The sequence below is a fragment of the Saccopteryx bilineata genome, chromosome 3 (genome assembly GCF_036850765.1).
Source record: "Saccopteryx bilineata isolate mSacBil1 chromosome 3, mSacBil1_pri_phased_curated, whole genome shotgun sequence".
Taxonomy (NCBI): domain Eukaryota; kingdom Metazoa; phylum Chordata; class Mammalia; order Chiroptera; family Emballonuridae; genus Saccopteryx; species Saccopteryx bilineata.
In genome coordinates, this window is record NC_089492.1 from 276,876,504 (window position 1) to 276,893,931 (window position 17,428).

The following is a 17,428-nucleotide window of genomic DNA, read 5'->3' on the forward strand; positions in this document are numbered from 1 at the left end:
AGAAAACCTTTATGAATTAGAGAATCCTCCTTAGTCTAAGAAATATAAACCCTGAGAATCTTCTGGTTTATGTTGAGAAATAAGGCAGAAAATCAGGCTTTGGATGCTTGGTGCCATTTATATATCAGGGTAGTACTTGGGACTCAGTGGATCAAACACATCTGACCTCCTATTCAACTCCATGGCCAAAGAAAGGAGCTCTTGGTGACATCCCTACTTGTTCTGATTATGCAGCTATCAGAGCTAATGGAAGAGACAGTCTTGTCAGAAATTTCATTTACTTTCTCATCACTTTTCCGCATTAATGTGATGTCCATATATAGAGCAGCTCAAAGCAACTGAAATTTTGCTTGGTGTAATTCCTGCAATGATGTTACAAAAAGGATGGTTCTAGAAACTAAATTTGGTGCACTTTTAAAAAAGGAAACAATTACATTTTCAACTGGTATCGACAGTTATGAGATCTTAATGGATCACAGATGCAATGTGCTGACTGCTTTTCCTAGAGAACAAAAGGTGATACTGTATTTCTATGTGTGGCCTCTATAATGCCGCGCAACGGGATGCTATAGCAGCGAGAGGGACCAGATCACATATGCCTCTACAATAGGGCAGAATGTGCCAATATACAAGTGTGCCAACGGTAGAGATTAAAGCTCTCCCAGTGTGGACTGGATGGCTGGCGTCAGATGAGCTTTAATCTTTGCAGCTAGGGGGACAGTCACATAGGGAAGTTCAGAGTGAAAAATACGCAGCGCTCAGGCTCAGTAACCGGGGTCCACTGTGTGGTAGAGAAATATTTAAAGGGACACTGTCAAGGTTAAAGGGACCAAATTTGACCTTTTGTTTCTTCCCTCTGTTTGCTGAGCAGCCCACCTGATTCATTATACTTTCCTCCTTTATCCACCCACACCCCCCCACAAAAAAACCTGACGTTTTACATGCGCTTTCAATGACAAAAACTCAAATGGCACCAGCCCAACATATAGGCGCAAATCTACAACAACAAACCAGTGTGAATGTATGATGGAGAGGACCTTTGGAAGGGAAAGATTTAAGTTTCAAGCTTTTAATGGGTTATTGTAAACAGTGAGGAAAATGATTTGAAAAATTATGAAAAAAATACCTTGACAGTGTCCTTTTAACCAGTGCAGCAGAGAGAGAAATAAACTGTAAATAACAGCCCAACAGCCACATCAAATTCAGTTTTGTATGACAGCAGTAAAATCAAGGCTTTAAACACACAGCATGACAGAAGCATTCTGTTAGCTCGGAAGCTGCAACCACCAGGGAAACAGGGAACAGACTGTATGGAGACCAAATGGGAACATCAGGGCACAGAAATGGGCAAACTATAAAGGCAGTTTGGGAGGAGAGGCATGGTAAAGGGAGCTGGTATCAGAAAGCAGTGAGAAATAAAGCAAACGTAATAAATGAGAAAAAGAAACAAAGAACAACAACAACAAACGAACAAACACCAAACCAAAATGTGCTGCCATGTCTGACTGCCATCAGGATGGCACGCCTGCGTCTCCGGTACACCACTCTAACTCGAGGTGCCGCCTTGGAAACTGCGACCAAGTCAGCTGCCAGCCCCCACCCATTCTCTGCCTCAACAATCGTAGGAATGTTGCCAGTGAGACCAAAGATAGCTCTGAAACCTGAATTTTTTTCCATTAACCTTAAAATTTCACTTTGAAATGAAAGGATTATTTGGAAAACAGCAAAATACTTATTCATTCATCACTTTGGGTGAAAAACAAAATGTATTGTTGATATAGTTAAATTTTGAATCTTGATATTTAAATTTTGAATTGGTTTCTAAAATTAAGCTAATTATATATGTACTACATGTCATACCGACAATGAAAAGAACTTTTGCAAATGACGATCTTTAAGCACCCCCCTAAATACCTATTTTCAGGTGATTTCTTTCCCCTTCGTGACAACCCTTGAATTCTTAGTTCTATAAATTACAGAAAAGAGTTAAAGTATTGGCAAATCTCAAAACACAATATGCATAATTTTAGTTTTATCTGACCATTCTATTCTAGGTTCTTAAACTGCATCTAGAGAAAAAATTCAGCAAATAATTACACAGGGCTAAGCACCACGTTAGATAGCAGCTGGATTTCTATATTACAACACAGCATGAACATGTTATAGTAAACTAAAAAGCAAGTAGATATTTTTGGAAAGGATCATTGATACAGTTTTATAGTAAAGAACTGAACAAAAAGGATATCACTTGAAAAAGATTTTGATGACTTTTATTTATTTTTTTTGTATTTTTCTGAAGTTGGAAATGGGAAGGCAGTCAGACTCCCGCATGCGCCCGACCAGGATCCACCAGGCATGCCCACCAGGGGCAATGCTCTGCCCATCTGGGGCGTTGCTCCGTTGCAACAGAGCCATCCTTAGCGCCCAGGCCAACTTTGCTCCAATGGAGCCTTGGCTGCGGGAGAGGAAGAGAGAGACAGAGAGGAAGGAGAGGGGGAGGGGTGGAGAAGCAGATGGGCGCTTCTCCTGTGTGCCCTGGCCGGGAATCGAACCCGGGACTCCTGCACGCCAGGCTGACACTCTACCACTGAGCCAACTGGCTAGGGCCGATTTTGATGACTTTTCAAAGCCAATTATTTCCCTATGAAAGGCTCCAGATAAACAGTTCCTTCATGGCTAAGAAAATTTAGCAAGTCCGGCTGTTCTAAATGGGCACAATCCTGACTGCTTTGTCACTGTAGATGGTATGGACCATCCCTGAGCATGGCTGAGGGAGGGCAGCCCACACATCTAGCCCACTCAGTATTTAGGGAGAGTCAAGCAACTTTCTAAACAGGTCCCTAATCCTGTAAGAAGTCATCTCAAAGAAAGGACAACTTTCCTTAGTCCTATCTCTGGTTGCATTCGTTCACCACAAACTCTGTAGGTCTTCAAAAACTTGATCTCACTTCTAGTCTGCACAAGTTCTTAAGCGGCAGAGCAGAATGGAGTTAATGCAGCTAGGTTCTGCATACAGAGAGTTCCGAGATTTGGCCAGAGAACTCATCACAAAGAAAATAACACTTTGAAAAAAGCTGTAATGGCCAAATGTGGCCAACAGAGGCCACAGTCAATCTCTACCTCTCCCATCCCCATGCACTTCCAGAATTATGATAAAATCAAAAGATTAAGATTAGGTCCTCTGGTAAAACTCGGAAGAAAAAATTTACAATTGAACAATGTCTAATTCAGATTCCCAAATAACTAACGAAAATGAGATAATGGCTATTATCTCTAAAGGGAGAATAAGGACAAGTATATCCTCAATTCAAATAAAATTCAATGTGATTCCATAAATCAAGGCTGTTACCTTTAAACTCAGAGAATTTTTTAGATAATGTAAATATAGACTTCCCTAAAGCAGTGACTAGGCTATGTGGAGAAGGCACACACAGCGTGTCTAAGTGTCTAAGGGATACTCCAGCAGTTCTTGCATACTGTAGAGACACTCAGTAAATTCCTGTTAAATAATAAATTAACACAGTATAGAAAAGCAAAGACAGTATTGTAACTATATTTGAGAGGAAAATACCTATTTTGCAACTTCAGGAACATTACAGGAAGGAAGGCAAGAGGGTTTTATATTTATAAAAAGCAGGGATTGGCAGTCATGCTTTTAAAGGGCTAAGAATGCCTTCAAGATACCAGAGATGTTTCCACAAAGGAAGATGAAAACGGAAAAGGCCAACAGGCCTGTGTCAAAAGTTTAATAACCTAAGTACCACTCTACATGGATACAGATAAAAACTACCTACCTTATGGTAGGTACTGAGTACATCCAGGTAATGAATGGTCTTTATAAAAGACCTGGCATCTGTTACCTTTCAAGTGTTATCTTTCCTCCTTATAAAACAGTTAAACCATTCAAGAAAATCAGTATGTTTTTCCAGGTAGTTTCTGAATCTTTGGATCTCACTTGGTAACAACTCACTTTGTCCTGTGCAGAATGCTACAGTATTGCAGAAATTTGATTAAGATACCTTTTCAATATTCAAAAGAAGCCAAAACAAAATTAGAATCTAAAGCCCCTGAGTTATGGCTGGTGTACAGGAGATGCAGAAAACATTCAGTCATTTCCCCCATCTGGCCCAACAATCCATGTTTTGAGTCACCTCACTGGTGACTCCCAAAACGTTCCTGAAATGTTATCTTATTTCCCAACCTTCTCCACATCCACTTAAAGCTGATTCAAATACAGTTCAGAGTATAACTCTATCTTCAGTCAGTCTGATGGCAGCCACTGTAATAGCTCTGATTGTTTTCATAGCTGGAAGATACTTCCATTTACAGGGATATTTTGTGTTAGAACCAAATAGGGAAACCCTTGTTCTAATATTCAGAGCCACAAAATAAGCTTGTCAAAAACAAACACAGAAACTCAATATTCTAGCTGTCAATGCAATGAGAACAGAGAAGTAAATTCTTTCAAAGATTCTTGTAATTGTGATTAAATAACAAGATAACAAAACAAAAACCACTTCCTATATAATTTTTTTCCCTATAGCAGCAAAATGGCTGAGCATGGTGATGTGTCCTAAGACGTATAAGGGATAATATTTATATCTGAGTTAACTGCTGGACTTGTAGAGGATGAGAATTTATTTCTATGTACTAACAACAGAACCATCAAATCACCCTCTCTTCCACCAAGGCTGTCCACAAATAATGGAGGGCTACCACCCCACTACATTGGACAGTTTACTGAAGAATGTCAATGGCTGGGTGAGTGTCCATCTAGGTGAACCTTGCTGCATTCTTAGAGTAACTCTTAAAAGAAAGCTCTTTGAAAAGGAGACCCAGTTGATGCATACAGGCCATAGATCTGCTCACACTGACCCATGTCCCCACCTTCCCTGAAATATCAGACAGGCATAGCAAAACAAGTAGAAGGTTTTCGGTTGGAACCTCAGGCAACAGATCCTAGCTCTACATCCTCCTGACTTACATAAAGACCTTAGGCAAACACATGTCTGAGCTTTAGATTCCTCTCCTGCAAATGGGAGAATGAAGCGACTCACCTACTCACTCCTTAGATTTCTAAAGCCATGCAACATAACTGCAATTATAAGCATAAATTAATGGGGCTATAAGTTCTTATTGCTTGTTCTATAAACTAAAAACCAGTCTTCTGGTTAAAGTTGTCCATTCATACTCTGAGCTAGACTACTAGAACAGTAAGATAACAGAAACATTAACACACCTCAGGATTAAGTGACTGACTTAGGCAGGTGGAACTCAATACTACAAAGAATGTTCCCCCAAATTTAAGAATGCTTAAAGAATCCTCATTACTTGGTTACTGTAATGTGCTCTTTATGTGTTTTGGGATAGAAACATCCCAACTTTGGAAAATTCTATAAAGATTAGAGTTGAATGACAACTACAAATTTCACTTGGAAAAATATTCCAGTGTACAAAGTGCTGAAAACCACATACCTGCTTAACAGCTGTTTACTATAGTGCTACTCAAAGATGATCCTGGTGAGATAAGGAGCTTATGCCAGAACCTAAATTAACACACAACTTCCTTCAGTGAGAAAGTCTTGCTACCAAAAAAAGTTATCGTCTAAACTAACAATGCGGTTGATGATGCAGTCTATGTTCTGGAGCCAGCCAGTCACCTTGACCCACAGTGGTAACCAACAGTTAGTTCATGGCTTGGCAGCTGGTTACAGGCCACACTTGAGGGGAATACTGGTATACTATTTAGAAACAAAATTTTTTAAAAATGTGTTAAAGCTTATCTAATACGAAGAAAGCAGAAAATTTCTCTGGATAGCTCTACCAAAAAAAGCGCTTTCCTTTTACTGACAGACTAAATGAATCCAGGTGCTCTTCATTCAGGAAAATCTAAAAAAGAGTATCTCAATAATCAGTAATTATCCTTGCTGTAGACTCCATTACTACTTATTTATTTAATTTTTCCATTGCTTGGAGAAAGAAAGAGAGAGAGAAGCATCAACCTGTTGTTTCCCTTAGCTGTTGTGTACTTACTGCTTCTCGGATGTGCCCTGACTGGGGATTGAACCCGTGACCTCCCCTCAGCATGCTAGGATGACTCTCTATCCACTCAACAACCCAGCCAAGTCCTAGATTCCATTACTTCTTGAGAACTAATGTAACATCCACTTTAGAGGCTTTGCTCCCTCCACTACATTCTCTACACCAGTGGTCCCCAATCCCCGGGCCGCGGACCGGTACTGGTCTATGGGCCATTTGGTACTGGTCCGCAGAGAAAGAATAAATAACTTACATTATTTCTGTTTTATTTATATTTAAGTCTGAACGATGTTTTATTTTTAAAAAATGACCAGATTCCCTGTTACATCCATCCAAGACTCACTCTTGACGCTTGTCTTGGTCATGTGATACATTTATCCGTCCCACCCTAAAGGCCAGTCCATGAAAATATTTTCTGACATTAAACCGGTCCATGGCCCAAAAAAGGATGAGAACCACTGCTCTACATCACTGCCTATTTACCTAAAATACCTATCTGTCCATGTTACTTCCCCTAATCTAGAACTTGTGAAGTCCCAACCTACAAATCAGCCTAGTAAGCAACAGCCTCCACCCTAAACTTTGGCTTTGTATCACTGGCCCCTGGCCATTATAATCCCATACTCTTCAGAGACTTCTCTTAGATTTAAACTTTCTTCTGCCTCCAATGCCTTTCCCTTCACAACTACATGTTAAAGTACTAAGCTACCTTCACATATGCTCTCCTCTCCATCCCTCTAAATCTCTCCCCACTCTCCCCACACCTACTTCTAGAGACTCTCCCCCTTGGCTCTTCAGTAGCAATTTACCTACCCCTTGATCAATTTGCCTTGTCTTTGTGTTACTGGAACACACATGAGTAATATGTGGGAACAAAATCACTTCGATTTTAATGACTGCTGTTATTGTCCATGTTCTTGAGTTAATTTGGTATCTGGAGTCACTAGAACGTAAGCCCCTTGAGTGCTTAGAACTGGGCCTAGATTTTGGCAAATGTTCAATAAATACTTGTTGACTAACTGTGATTTGCTTTAAAATACTCCAGAGACCATAAGGGGGCTGGATGGATGAAATAAGATTGGCATGGAAAAGTAAAAAGTCAATTACAGTACACCTTCTACTTTTGAATGTTTGAAAATTTCCATAATAAAGTTGGGAAATAATTATTTGTGCATAAGTCCCATGACACTGTGGTGTCTTACATAACAAGGATTGTCTTATTCAATTCTATAATCCTTTATATAACTTTATAGAGTATTAAAAGTTTATTGAATTGTTGAGTTAACCTCTACTTCATCCTTTTTTAATCTCTCTCATTCTATTTTGTTAATTCTGCCAGAAGGCTGCCCCCACCCACCCCACTCCACCTCCCAAAAGCTCTGCAAGAAAAATTTGGATCCAAAATGGTGGAGACGGGAACCAAGGCATTCCCTGCAAGTCTGTCCTTCTCTGGTATGAGCCCCATAAAGCTTAAAGGTATATAGGGAGAGGTTAGGATGTCCCATGGATCTTAAAGTTAGGATCTCACCACTTTTAGTAAGAGTAGCTAAACTAGTCTTCCTCAGAATTGTAGATACTCTTACTCCTGATAAGGGAGTTGGTAAAAATTCTGCTGAATACAAACATTTGAATTTCACTCGCCCCTAAAAATTTGAACTGATTTACACAATCTAAGCCTATCACACAGTTGTTAAAATACTGTCACTCTCCCAAACTGAACATCGCTTCCATGCTTCTGTCATACTAAGTAAAGGAAGCTCCTATGCGTCTTAGTCAACAAGTACCTACCATAAGCATCAGCTAGGTAGCACCATTTGGTTACTAGGCCATTAAAAACTTTAGCCTATAAACACAAAACTGAAGTCATAAAGAGCACACAGAGCTAAAGCACATGATGGGAGCCACAACATAAAGAAAGGAAATATCACGTCTCATTTACATGGGTCTCTTGAAATAGGTGGTCACCGCTAAATAAAAAGATTAACCATCTAGCTAGTCTTCATTAAACATCTAAAGATAAATGCTTAAACAGACATATACATTTGCAAATATACAATAATAATCCCTTCCTCCACAGCTCAGAGTTAAGGAACAATCAGAAAAAGTCACGTCATTTCTGCCCTCAGAGTTCATATGTATATGTGTATATAGTCACCCACACATATTTTCCCCCCAAATTATTTTCAACTGAACCTATGAAATTTTGTAAAGTTCTGTTTGTCTTCAACTTACAGCTTGTCCATTGGCTTCATAAAGTGGGCATTTCTGCTTGATCTTGGCCAGTTCCATATTTACTTGTTTGCTGACCACAGCCATGGGGTTCCCTCCTAGGAAAAACTCAAATGATTAAATTCAAAATATCTATGAAAAGAGAACAAAAACCTCTAAGCAAAAATATTTTTACTCAAATTTAAAATAATCTAAGCTTGTGTGTGTGTGTGTGTGTGTGTGTGTATATATATATATATATAATGCCCAAAGTAAAACAAATGTGTAAGATAAACACAAAGAAAGCCAAAAATTACCTATAATCCCACAAAGTTAACATTTTATTACAGATCCTTCTAGATTTGATGTGCTTAAAATTACAGACATACACAAAAGGATCAAAACATACGTATTGTTTTGTAATCTCTCTTTACAATTGAGCAATAAACTGTGGACATCCTTTTAGGCAAACATGGAATTACCTATTTTTAGTGGCTGTATAGTTCTCATTGTGTAACAATTTCACCTTCTCATCTGTGGTTTTTAATGTTCTGCTAGGCCTCATTAAAAATGCCCCAAACATAACATAGTCTACCTGTCTATGTTCTTAGGATAATTTCCAAAACTGGATCTGCTAGGTCCAAATATCTCTACAATTTAAATATTGCACGTATTGATATATCCTTTCAGGAAGACTATTTGTCAATTTACCTCTGACTAAGAATAGTGTATTCTAAGCCAATCTACAATATTTTGAAATAGATCTATGCCTTTAAAATACAAGCTTAAACGATCTTATGAATTTCAGGTATGTATTAACAGCACAAAACCACTTACCAAGACCTGTTACTACCATGGCTCCAAGATCAGCCACATAGTTTCCTTTGCGAAATGTGGCAACTCGTCCACCTACACGATCCTGTTTTTCAGAAATTAAACAGCTAACATCATCAATTCTGTTTTAACCAAAAGACCCTGGCATGGTACAATCCCAGGCCTCTGTCTTCTATAATTTAAAAAAAAGGGACAGAGATTACATGGAGTATAATAAACAGTGTAGTGGACACAAAGAGCAAATGGGGTTTAAGTGGAAGACTATTTGAGGGACAGGTAGGTATATGACATATAAAACGGTACAGAATTATGATATGAAGTAGGGAGAAATTTGATAGAATACATTTAGTCACAGGTCCTGTTCTCTCTCTATCCAGCTGTTTCTAATACCACTAATGGACAGGCTAAGCACAGGTCACACACATATACAGTGTGTCCGTAAAGTCATGGTGTACTTTTGACCAGTCACAACAAAAGACGATAGAAATGTGAAATCTGCACCAAATAAAAGGAAAACCCTCCCAAGTTTCTGTAGGACGATGTGGCAGCATATGCGCACGCGCAGATGATGACGTAACACCGTGTATACAGCGGAGCAGCCCACGGCCATGCCAGTCGAGATGTGGACGGTACAGAGGAAAGTTCAGTGTGTTCTGTGGCTCGCTAAATTCCAATCCGTGACCAAAGTGCAATGTGAATATCAGCGTGTTTATAACGAAGCGCCACCACATAGGAATAACATCACTCAGTGGGATAAGCAGTTGAAGAAAACCGGCACTTTGGTGGAGAAACTCCATTCTGGTAGGCCATCAGTCAGTGACAAGTCTGTAGAGGCTATACGGGATAGCTACCTAAGGAACCCTAAAAAATCTATGCGTGAACCCACATCAAACCGCACTGAATAGGTATGAAACTGGGAGAGTTCTCCTTTTATTTGGTGCAGATTTCACATTTCTATCGTCTTTTGTTGCTTTCCTGTGACCGGTCAAAAGTGCACCATGACTTGACAGACACACTGTATATGTACTCAAAAATTCCAACACTAAATACCACTTTGCTACCACTGAGTTTCGACTCCTGCCCTCTAGGGCCCAAAGTCAGCTGTGAATGATTTCATAAATGATTTATTTGACAAATGGTTCTCCAGAGCAGGCCCATGCTCAGGGGCAGAATATCATGCATGAACTGTTACCAATATTGCTTCTTTTAAATAGGCCTAAGTTTATCTCTGCTGACTAGGGATTTTGAAGTATGGGGCAACTTTACTGAGCTGTAGAGGTATTTCAACCATGGTTAAATAATACGGTCATACAAACTCCAAGAAAACAAACAAAGCAAAACCAAAACCTATAGACTAGAGCCCCACATGGGCAGGAATCATAATGACCCCAACATTCGTTACTGTTTTTTTAATACACAGGACACAGAGGGTACACAATTGTTTTCTGAATTAATACAATATTATCTTTAGTATAAGTGTATCAGAAATTGTTTATTTGTGATTTGCCGATATTTGAAGACTTTTTTAAAATTAGCAAATTTATAAAAAGCAATGTGGATTGCACTACACAAAACATTTCAAAATCTTGTATAGAATTTTAGGTCATTTAGCCTGACTGGTGGTGGCTCAGTAGATAACGTTGACCTGGGATGCTAAGGTCCCATGTTTGAAACCCTGAGGTTGCTGGCTTAAGCATGGGCTCATCGGGCTTGAGCACAGGCTTCCGCGGTGTCCAGACAAAAAGGCCTAGATGCCCACAGCCCCACCCTCCTCCGCTGCCATAGAACGGCATCCTCGTGGCTAGAATGGCACCATAGCAAAGAGTGTGATGCTTTCCTAGAGCATCACCTTAGCCTTTGGAGTTGGCCTCAACACTATCCCAGTCCTAGGGCTTCTGGGCCAGACTGCGGCTCTGAGAGAGACCATTTCATCTAGGGACTTGGGTGCACTGATAGATTCATTCACTCATTTGTGCCTTCACCTATTCATTCGTCAGTCCAAGCAATATTTCTTAGTGCTTATTAGGTGACCAGGGTTTAATTATGGAGTTCTTGCTTTCAAAGTGTACTGTGTAAGGAGGGGAAATGCTGAAATGTAATTGGTAGATCTTCTTACTTGGTTTTAATTGTCCTTGCTTGTCCTGGGGAAATCTTGGGAAGCAAAACAGTTTCATGGTAATAAAATGGACAGTAGTTAGGCAATCCAGTTTTGAGTCCAATGGAACTGCTGCTGTATCCAAGACTTTGTTCATGCTCTGTCTCCCTTAGCACTCCCTCAGTCACACATCCTTCCATTCCATATACTCCCCTCACCCTACATACAGAACACTGTTTCTACAACAGAATAATTTTTTTTTTAGCAAGAGATTGAAAGAGAGACAGACAGATAGGAAAGGAGAGAGATGAGAAGTATCAACTTGTAGTTGCATCACTTTAGTTGCTTATTGATTGCTTCTCATATGTGCCTTGATTGGGGGCTCAAAGCAAGCCAGTGACCCCTTGCTCAAGCCAGCAACCTTGGGCTCAAGCCAGTGACCATAGGATCATGTCAATGATCTCACGCCCAAGCCAGATGAGCCTGTGCTCAAGTTGGTGACCTTGGGGTTTCAAACTTGAGTCCACAGCTCTATCCACTGTGCTACCACCAGTCAAGCTAATAAGTTTTTTTTTTTTAAAATAGTGGGAGTCTAGGGGGGGCCTTTAAGCCACTGGCAATACATAATTAAATCTCAAATTTTTCTCATGAAAATAAAAGGTCTACCGGAAAGTTCTGTCCGTTTTTGGAATAAAACAAAATACAAATTTTTCTTGCCATCAATAAACTTTATTAAATAATATAATTGCCATTATTATTAATGATTTCTTGCCAGTGTGAGGGCAATTTGCATATCCCATTTTTGAAAGATGTTTTATCTTTTGATGCAAAAAAATGAACCAGTGCTTGTTGATATCTTCCTCATTTTTGAATTTTTTGCCCTTCAAAAAATTTTGTAAGGGCAAAAACAAGTGATAGTTGGAGGGTGCTAAGTCTGGGGAATATGGTGGATGCGACAGACATGCTTCTGTAGCATTTCTTCCTTGTTGAAATTTGTAAAAATTACAGTGGCGTAAATGAACTTTATCAGTAGCCATGGGTACACTATCGCTTCACACATAAGACTAACATGAATCAACTTTGTTTTAGTTAATTTGCTACATCAGTATGTATACATTAAGTGATAAAAATAGAGAGGCATACATACGCCAAATAAACATGTGCTTACGTGTCGAAACTTATTGTAATAGAAACGGACAGAACTTTCCGGTAGACCTTATAATTTGAACAGTAGCACCCTAACATGTTATTTTTTCCACTATGTCATCATCTCCTTCCTCCTTTAGTTTCCATTTCTCTCTCTAGGAGTAAGAGAAAGGCAGCAAAATCTTGACTTCATCAGGTCCTAAAAGATTGCTGTTGCCCAAGAAGCAACTTCTTTTCCTTGACTACCAAACAAGAAATAGAGTTCACACTGTTCCACTACTGAAAAATATTGGCTCCTGCAAGGGATATGTCCACGAAGGTCCCAAGACTTGCAAATATCCATCATAAGGATATACAGATCATCTGTAGACTCTAAATCCTCACTGAGCACTTTTCAAAGCTTTAGTGTCAAAAATGCTTCAATATAGATAACAGTATCCAAATATTTTGAGTATTAACAGAAATCAATTTGGTTTACTTCAAGTTATATGATATCTTCATTTGCAACAGTAACTTCCTTACATTTCCTTTAGGTCAGGCTTCTAAACCCAAAATAAAATTCTTACCCTAGCTTCCAGGAGCGTGACATCCATTCCAAAACTCTGTAACTGACGAGCTGCTGCCAAGCCTGAGACTCCAGAGCCTATGATAATTACCTTTCCTGTCTTTTTAGCTGAAAGCAAAAAAATGAACAAAATTAGAATATTTTGTTGCAGGTCTGAGTTTATATTTTATCATAAAAACCTCTTAACATGTCATGATGTCTTCCAAAGTAAACAATTCAGTTATTTACAAAATATGAAAACTATCTAAATACAAATTAGCAAATATATAAAACTTATAAACTTCAACTCAATGTTGAAAATTTTATAAATAAAATCCTGTATGTTGGAATTTACTTTCTCATTGTTTTCAGTTACATGTTCCAGTATCTGTCATCCTTGGTTAACTTACTATGAATACTTGTGTTTCATTAACTTACAATTATGCTAGGACAGTTTGACCAACCACCATATTCATCCTTAAAGCTATTTTCTTTAAGCTCTACTTCTATAGTCTTCAGTATCCCTTCTAGAAGAATTATTAAAGCATCAAAAATAATGTTATTATTTAAAAATAATAAATGAATGTATTGATTCTCAAAATATCCCCGTCTCCTGCATTTCTGGCAGACATTACCCTAAGGCCATAAAAGGAGTAAATAGTACTTAAAAAATAAAAAAGCAACCTTCAGCAGTATGAAAACTGGTCAATGAGAGAAAACCTCAAACCTCCTTTCATAACTCACTTCTCTCATTTTTAACAAATTTTATTTTATTCTCCTTAAATTGAAAATCCAATAACCTTTATTACGTACCTACCAAACCAGAAATTATAGGAAGTGCATTTATGAAAAGATTTTAATTTTGACTTATAAGATGAACTCTGGAATATTTTGACTCCAAATACATACAGATTTAGAAAATAAATAAATAAATAAAACATGCCAAAAGCCTCCTGGAAATAAAATTGAGTCCTAGAACTGTCACTTGAAATTATGAAATGCACTGGCCAGGTTCTTACTTGGGAGGGGTTTTATCCTCTTATAGATGCCAAAGTTGATAAGACCATGACGCTCTAAGTAACTGTGAACTCGGTGAACAAGCACAGTATCACCTATAGAATAAATGAATTTAAAAACATGTTAATATTTTTAGCAATTTAAACAAAAAAAGTATTTTATTTTCCATTATGAAGTCATCCTATACATTTGTCCCATAAGTTGCAGGTCATGTGCCTCTTTTCAGAAAAGTAGTTCTTACAACTATTAATCTGTGAGGCAGTACAAAATGTGCATCACATTGTTAGAAATTTTTGAGAATGATATTCCATTGTAGATGAAATGCAAGTCAAAACTAACCCTTTTACATGTAGTATTATACTCATTTACTTTGGCAAAACCTTTACAAGATTTTGTTGATGGCAAGTGGGAAATGAGAAAGCCAGATAGCCAGTCAACTAAACACCAACAAAGTTCACCATGGATTAAAGATGGAACATAGGTCTGGGGAAATTATTAGCAATCTCCTGAACTCACTTATCTGTCAATGCAATTTAAAAACCAGAAAAATAATCACAAACATACAAAACAGTTTTTCTCATTTTTGCACAATACAAGGTGAAATAAGAAAAATATGAACAAAAAAATTCATTATCAAGAACCCATAAGGCTCCTGGAAGGAAATATCAATTTTCACAATCCAGTCCAAAACCGTCCTACTGAACATATTACTTACTGTTGTAAGGTGCTTCTAATTGTTGGAGAGTAGCCTCAAATGTCAGCTGAATCTTTGGATTATCCAACCACAACTGCAACTGTATTTAAATGATAGAAATTGTATTACATACAATTAGATGTATATACCATTTGACCACTTTGAAGGACCCAAATATGAGCTTTCCTTTCATCTAAACAATAAGTTATATTCCTGACAAAGAAACTAAATGAAATGCAGAATCATATCAAATGAGTGAATTACTGAAGAAGCTGGGAGATCTTTAACCTAAAAAAGAAAAGAATATACTTAGTAACTTGCCAAGATCATACAACTAATGGATCAACCTGGATTATATGACTCTAGAGACAGGGAGTAGGTAAAATCGCCAAAATCAGACGATAAATTAGATATGCACAGGTGGAGGGGGAAACTCCTCAGTTTTTGGCTTGTGCAACTAAATGAGTTAGTATGCCATTCACTGAATGAAGATCACTAAAGAAGAGATAATAAGTTTAGTTTCAAGACTGTCAAGAGGAGATATAAGACTGGCTTCTTGATAGATAGCTGGGACTCAGGGAAGAGTTAAGGGCTAGAGCATTTGTTTATGGGTGGTAACTAAAGCCAAAACTGTAGAAGAGGGGTTGTGGAGAAAGAACAGATAGCAGAGGACCTTACGGAGCCTTAACTCCAACCAGTTCACATAGGGCCTGTTGTTCCAAGCATAAGCCTACAAAGCAGAGAATATAGCCAGGGAAGCAGAAAAAACCCGTAACATTATGTTAAGCTAAAGGAGTAGTGTGTTTAAGAAAGAAAACAGTGGTTAATTATTTAAAATACTGCTGAAGAAGCAGGAAGACAAGAAATGAAAAATACTGTGGTGTGACCAATGGGCTCTAACATGAATTCTCTTCAAATGGAATATGTATCTTCAAAATGCAAGACCAACTACATACCACCATATTTAAGTCTTAGCTAAAACTTAGTAAAGATTGCTCCACTGACAAGTTTTGCCAAAAAAGGGATTTGGTCATGTATAAATAAATCCAAGTAAGAAATATAACCAAATTCATATACACCTCTACTTTTCTCTGTGGCTACTCTCAAGGAAAAATAGAATTCCTTAAGTACACTCTGGGCCTAAGCTCCTCACTACCCCAACATAAGCCTCTTCTTCCTTCCATCCTATAAAATAAAACTCAGGTCACAAGTGAACACTCCTCTTAGGTCAAACAAAAGATAATTTTGTCGAAAAAAATCCACTTAGATCAAATGTTGATATGCTACACACAGACGTGGATTGAACTGCAAGACAAGTCAGCCTCAAAAATACACAGAAGCTTTTCCATTTACTTTTTAAAAAATCAACCCGTTTTTCTTCACAACAGAGAACCTTTACTCTATATTAATAAAACCCAGTGTAACCTACCAATCATTCCAGCTAAACAAATTTAGCAGTAATTTTACAATCTAACAGCCAAAATAAAGAAGTTAGTGGTGGTTAAAAAGCAGACACACTAAAATGACATCTCTGAGCTAACTTCAAAATAGCTAAAATTATCATGTAAATTTGCTTGTTTTCACCCTAAAGGACAATGAATATGTTCTGAAGAGTGCCTTGCCCTCCTCTCTCCTCCACTCTATGGCTAAAGAATTTCTGATGAATAAAGGACATGAAAGAAAAATTCACAGAAGAAATACAAATAACTAACAAATGTGAAATAGCAGTCTAAGTAATCCAAGAAATGGAAAATAAATGAAAAGAAGAAAAAGAATAAAAGGAAATAAGTTTGGGTTTATTATAGCAGCACAGATTATCACTGTTTTAATTTAAAAAACAAGGGCAATGGGGGTGTCACCTGGTTTAGCCTTTTTGGGAAGCAATCTGGCAATGTGTATCAAAGTGTAAGAAGTGTTCATATTTTTTTTAACAAGGCAGTCTTCCTTCTAGAACTCTATCATAAGGAAATAATAAACAGAAACAGAGCTGTCCAGAGCTTAATTATAACATGGCAAAAATGGACATTTAAGTGTCCAATAGTTAAATAATGGCTCAACTGTCAGAAAAAATATTATGCAAACATTAAAAATCAATTATGACCTGCCCAGTGGTGATGCAGTGGACAGAGAGTCAGCCTGGGACACTGAGGTCCCAGGTTCGAAACCCCGAAGTCACTGGCTTTAGCATGGGATCATTGACACGATCCCATCCTTGGTCACTGACTTGAGTCCAAGGGTGCTGGCTTGAGCGAGGGGTCACTGGTTCGGCTTGAGCCCCCTGGTCAAGGCATGTATGAGAGCAATCAATGAACAACTAAAGTGACACAACTATGAGTTGATGCTTCTCATCTCTCTCCCTTCCTGTTTCTCTACCCCCAACCTCAATCCCTTGCCCTTAAAAAAAAAAAAATCAATTATGGTGGTGCTGCAGTGGATAGAGCGTCAACCTGGGACGCTGAGGACCCAGGTTCGAACCCCTAAGGTTGCTGGCTTGAACACAGGCTCACCAGCTTGAGCATGGGATCATCGACATGAAACCATAGTTGCTGGCTTGAGCGAGGGGTCACTGGCTCAGAGGGAGCCCCCTGGTCAAGGCATGTATGAGAAAGCAATCAATGAAGAACTAAGGTGCCACAATAAAGAATTGATGCTTCTCATCTCTCTCCCTTCCTGTGTGTGTGTGTGTCTCTTTCTCTCTCTCAAAAAAGTCAATTATTTATTTAGCTAGAAGACGAGTTTGAGCCAGATGAGTAGAAGAGAATAATGGTTTCTCTTGTCCTGAGAAGAAAAGACAAAGTGATTATTTTAAAAGTATATCTTTATGTGTAAAGATTCCCACTGTGTTTATGAG

General features: G+C 38.3%; 1 protein-coding gene across 2 annotated transcripts in view; it reads right to left on the reverse strand.

Annotated features, from left to right (window-relative positions):
* Nucleotides 1-17,428, reverse strand: part of KDM1A (lysine demethylase 1A) — a 61,772-nt gene that overhangs the window by 18,282 nt on the left and 26,062 nt on the right. For both annotated transcript variants that reach the window (XM_066270146.1, XM_066270145.1), the window contains 5 exons: nucleotides 14,599-14,677; nucleotides 13,886-13,978; nucleotides 12,889-12,995; nucleotides 9,085-9,166; nucleotides 8,272-8,366 (listed from right to left, as the gene is read on the reverse strand). In XM_066270146.1, the coding sequence (XP_066126243.1) occupies nucleotides 8,272-8,366; nucleotides 9,085-9,166; nucleotides 12,889-12,995; nucleotides 13,886-13,978; nucleotides 14,599-14,677 (456 nt within the window). The remainder of the gene's footprint in view (nucleotides 1-8,271; nucleotides 8,367-9,084; nucleotides 9,167-12,888; nucleotides 12,996-13,885; nucleotides 13,979-14,598; nucleotides 14,678-17,428) is intronic.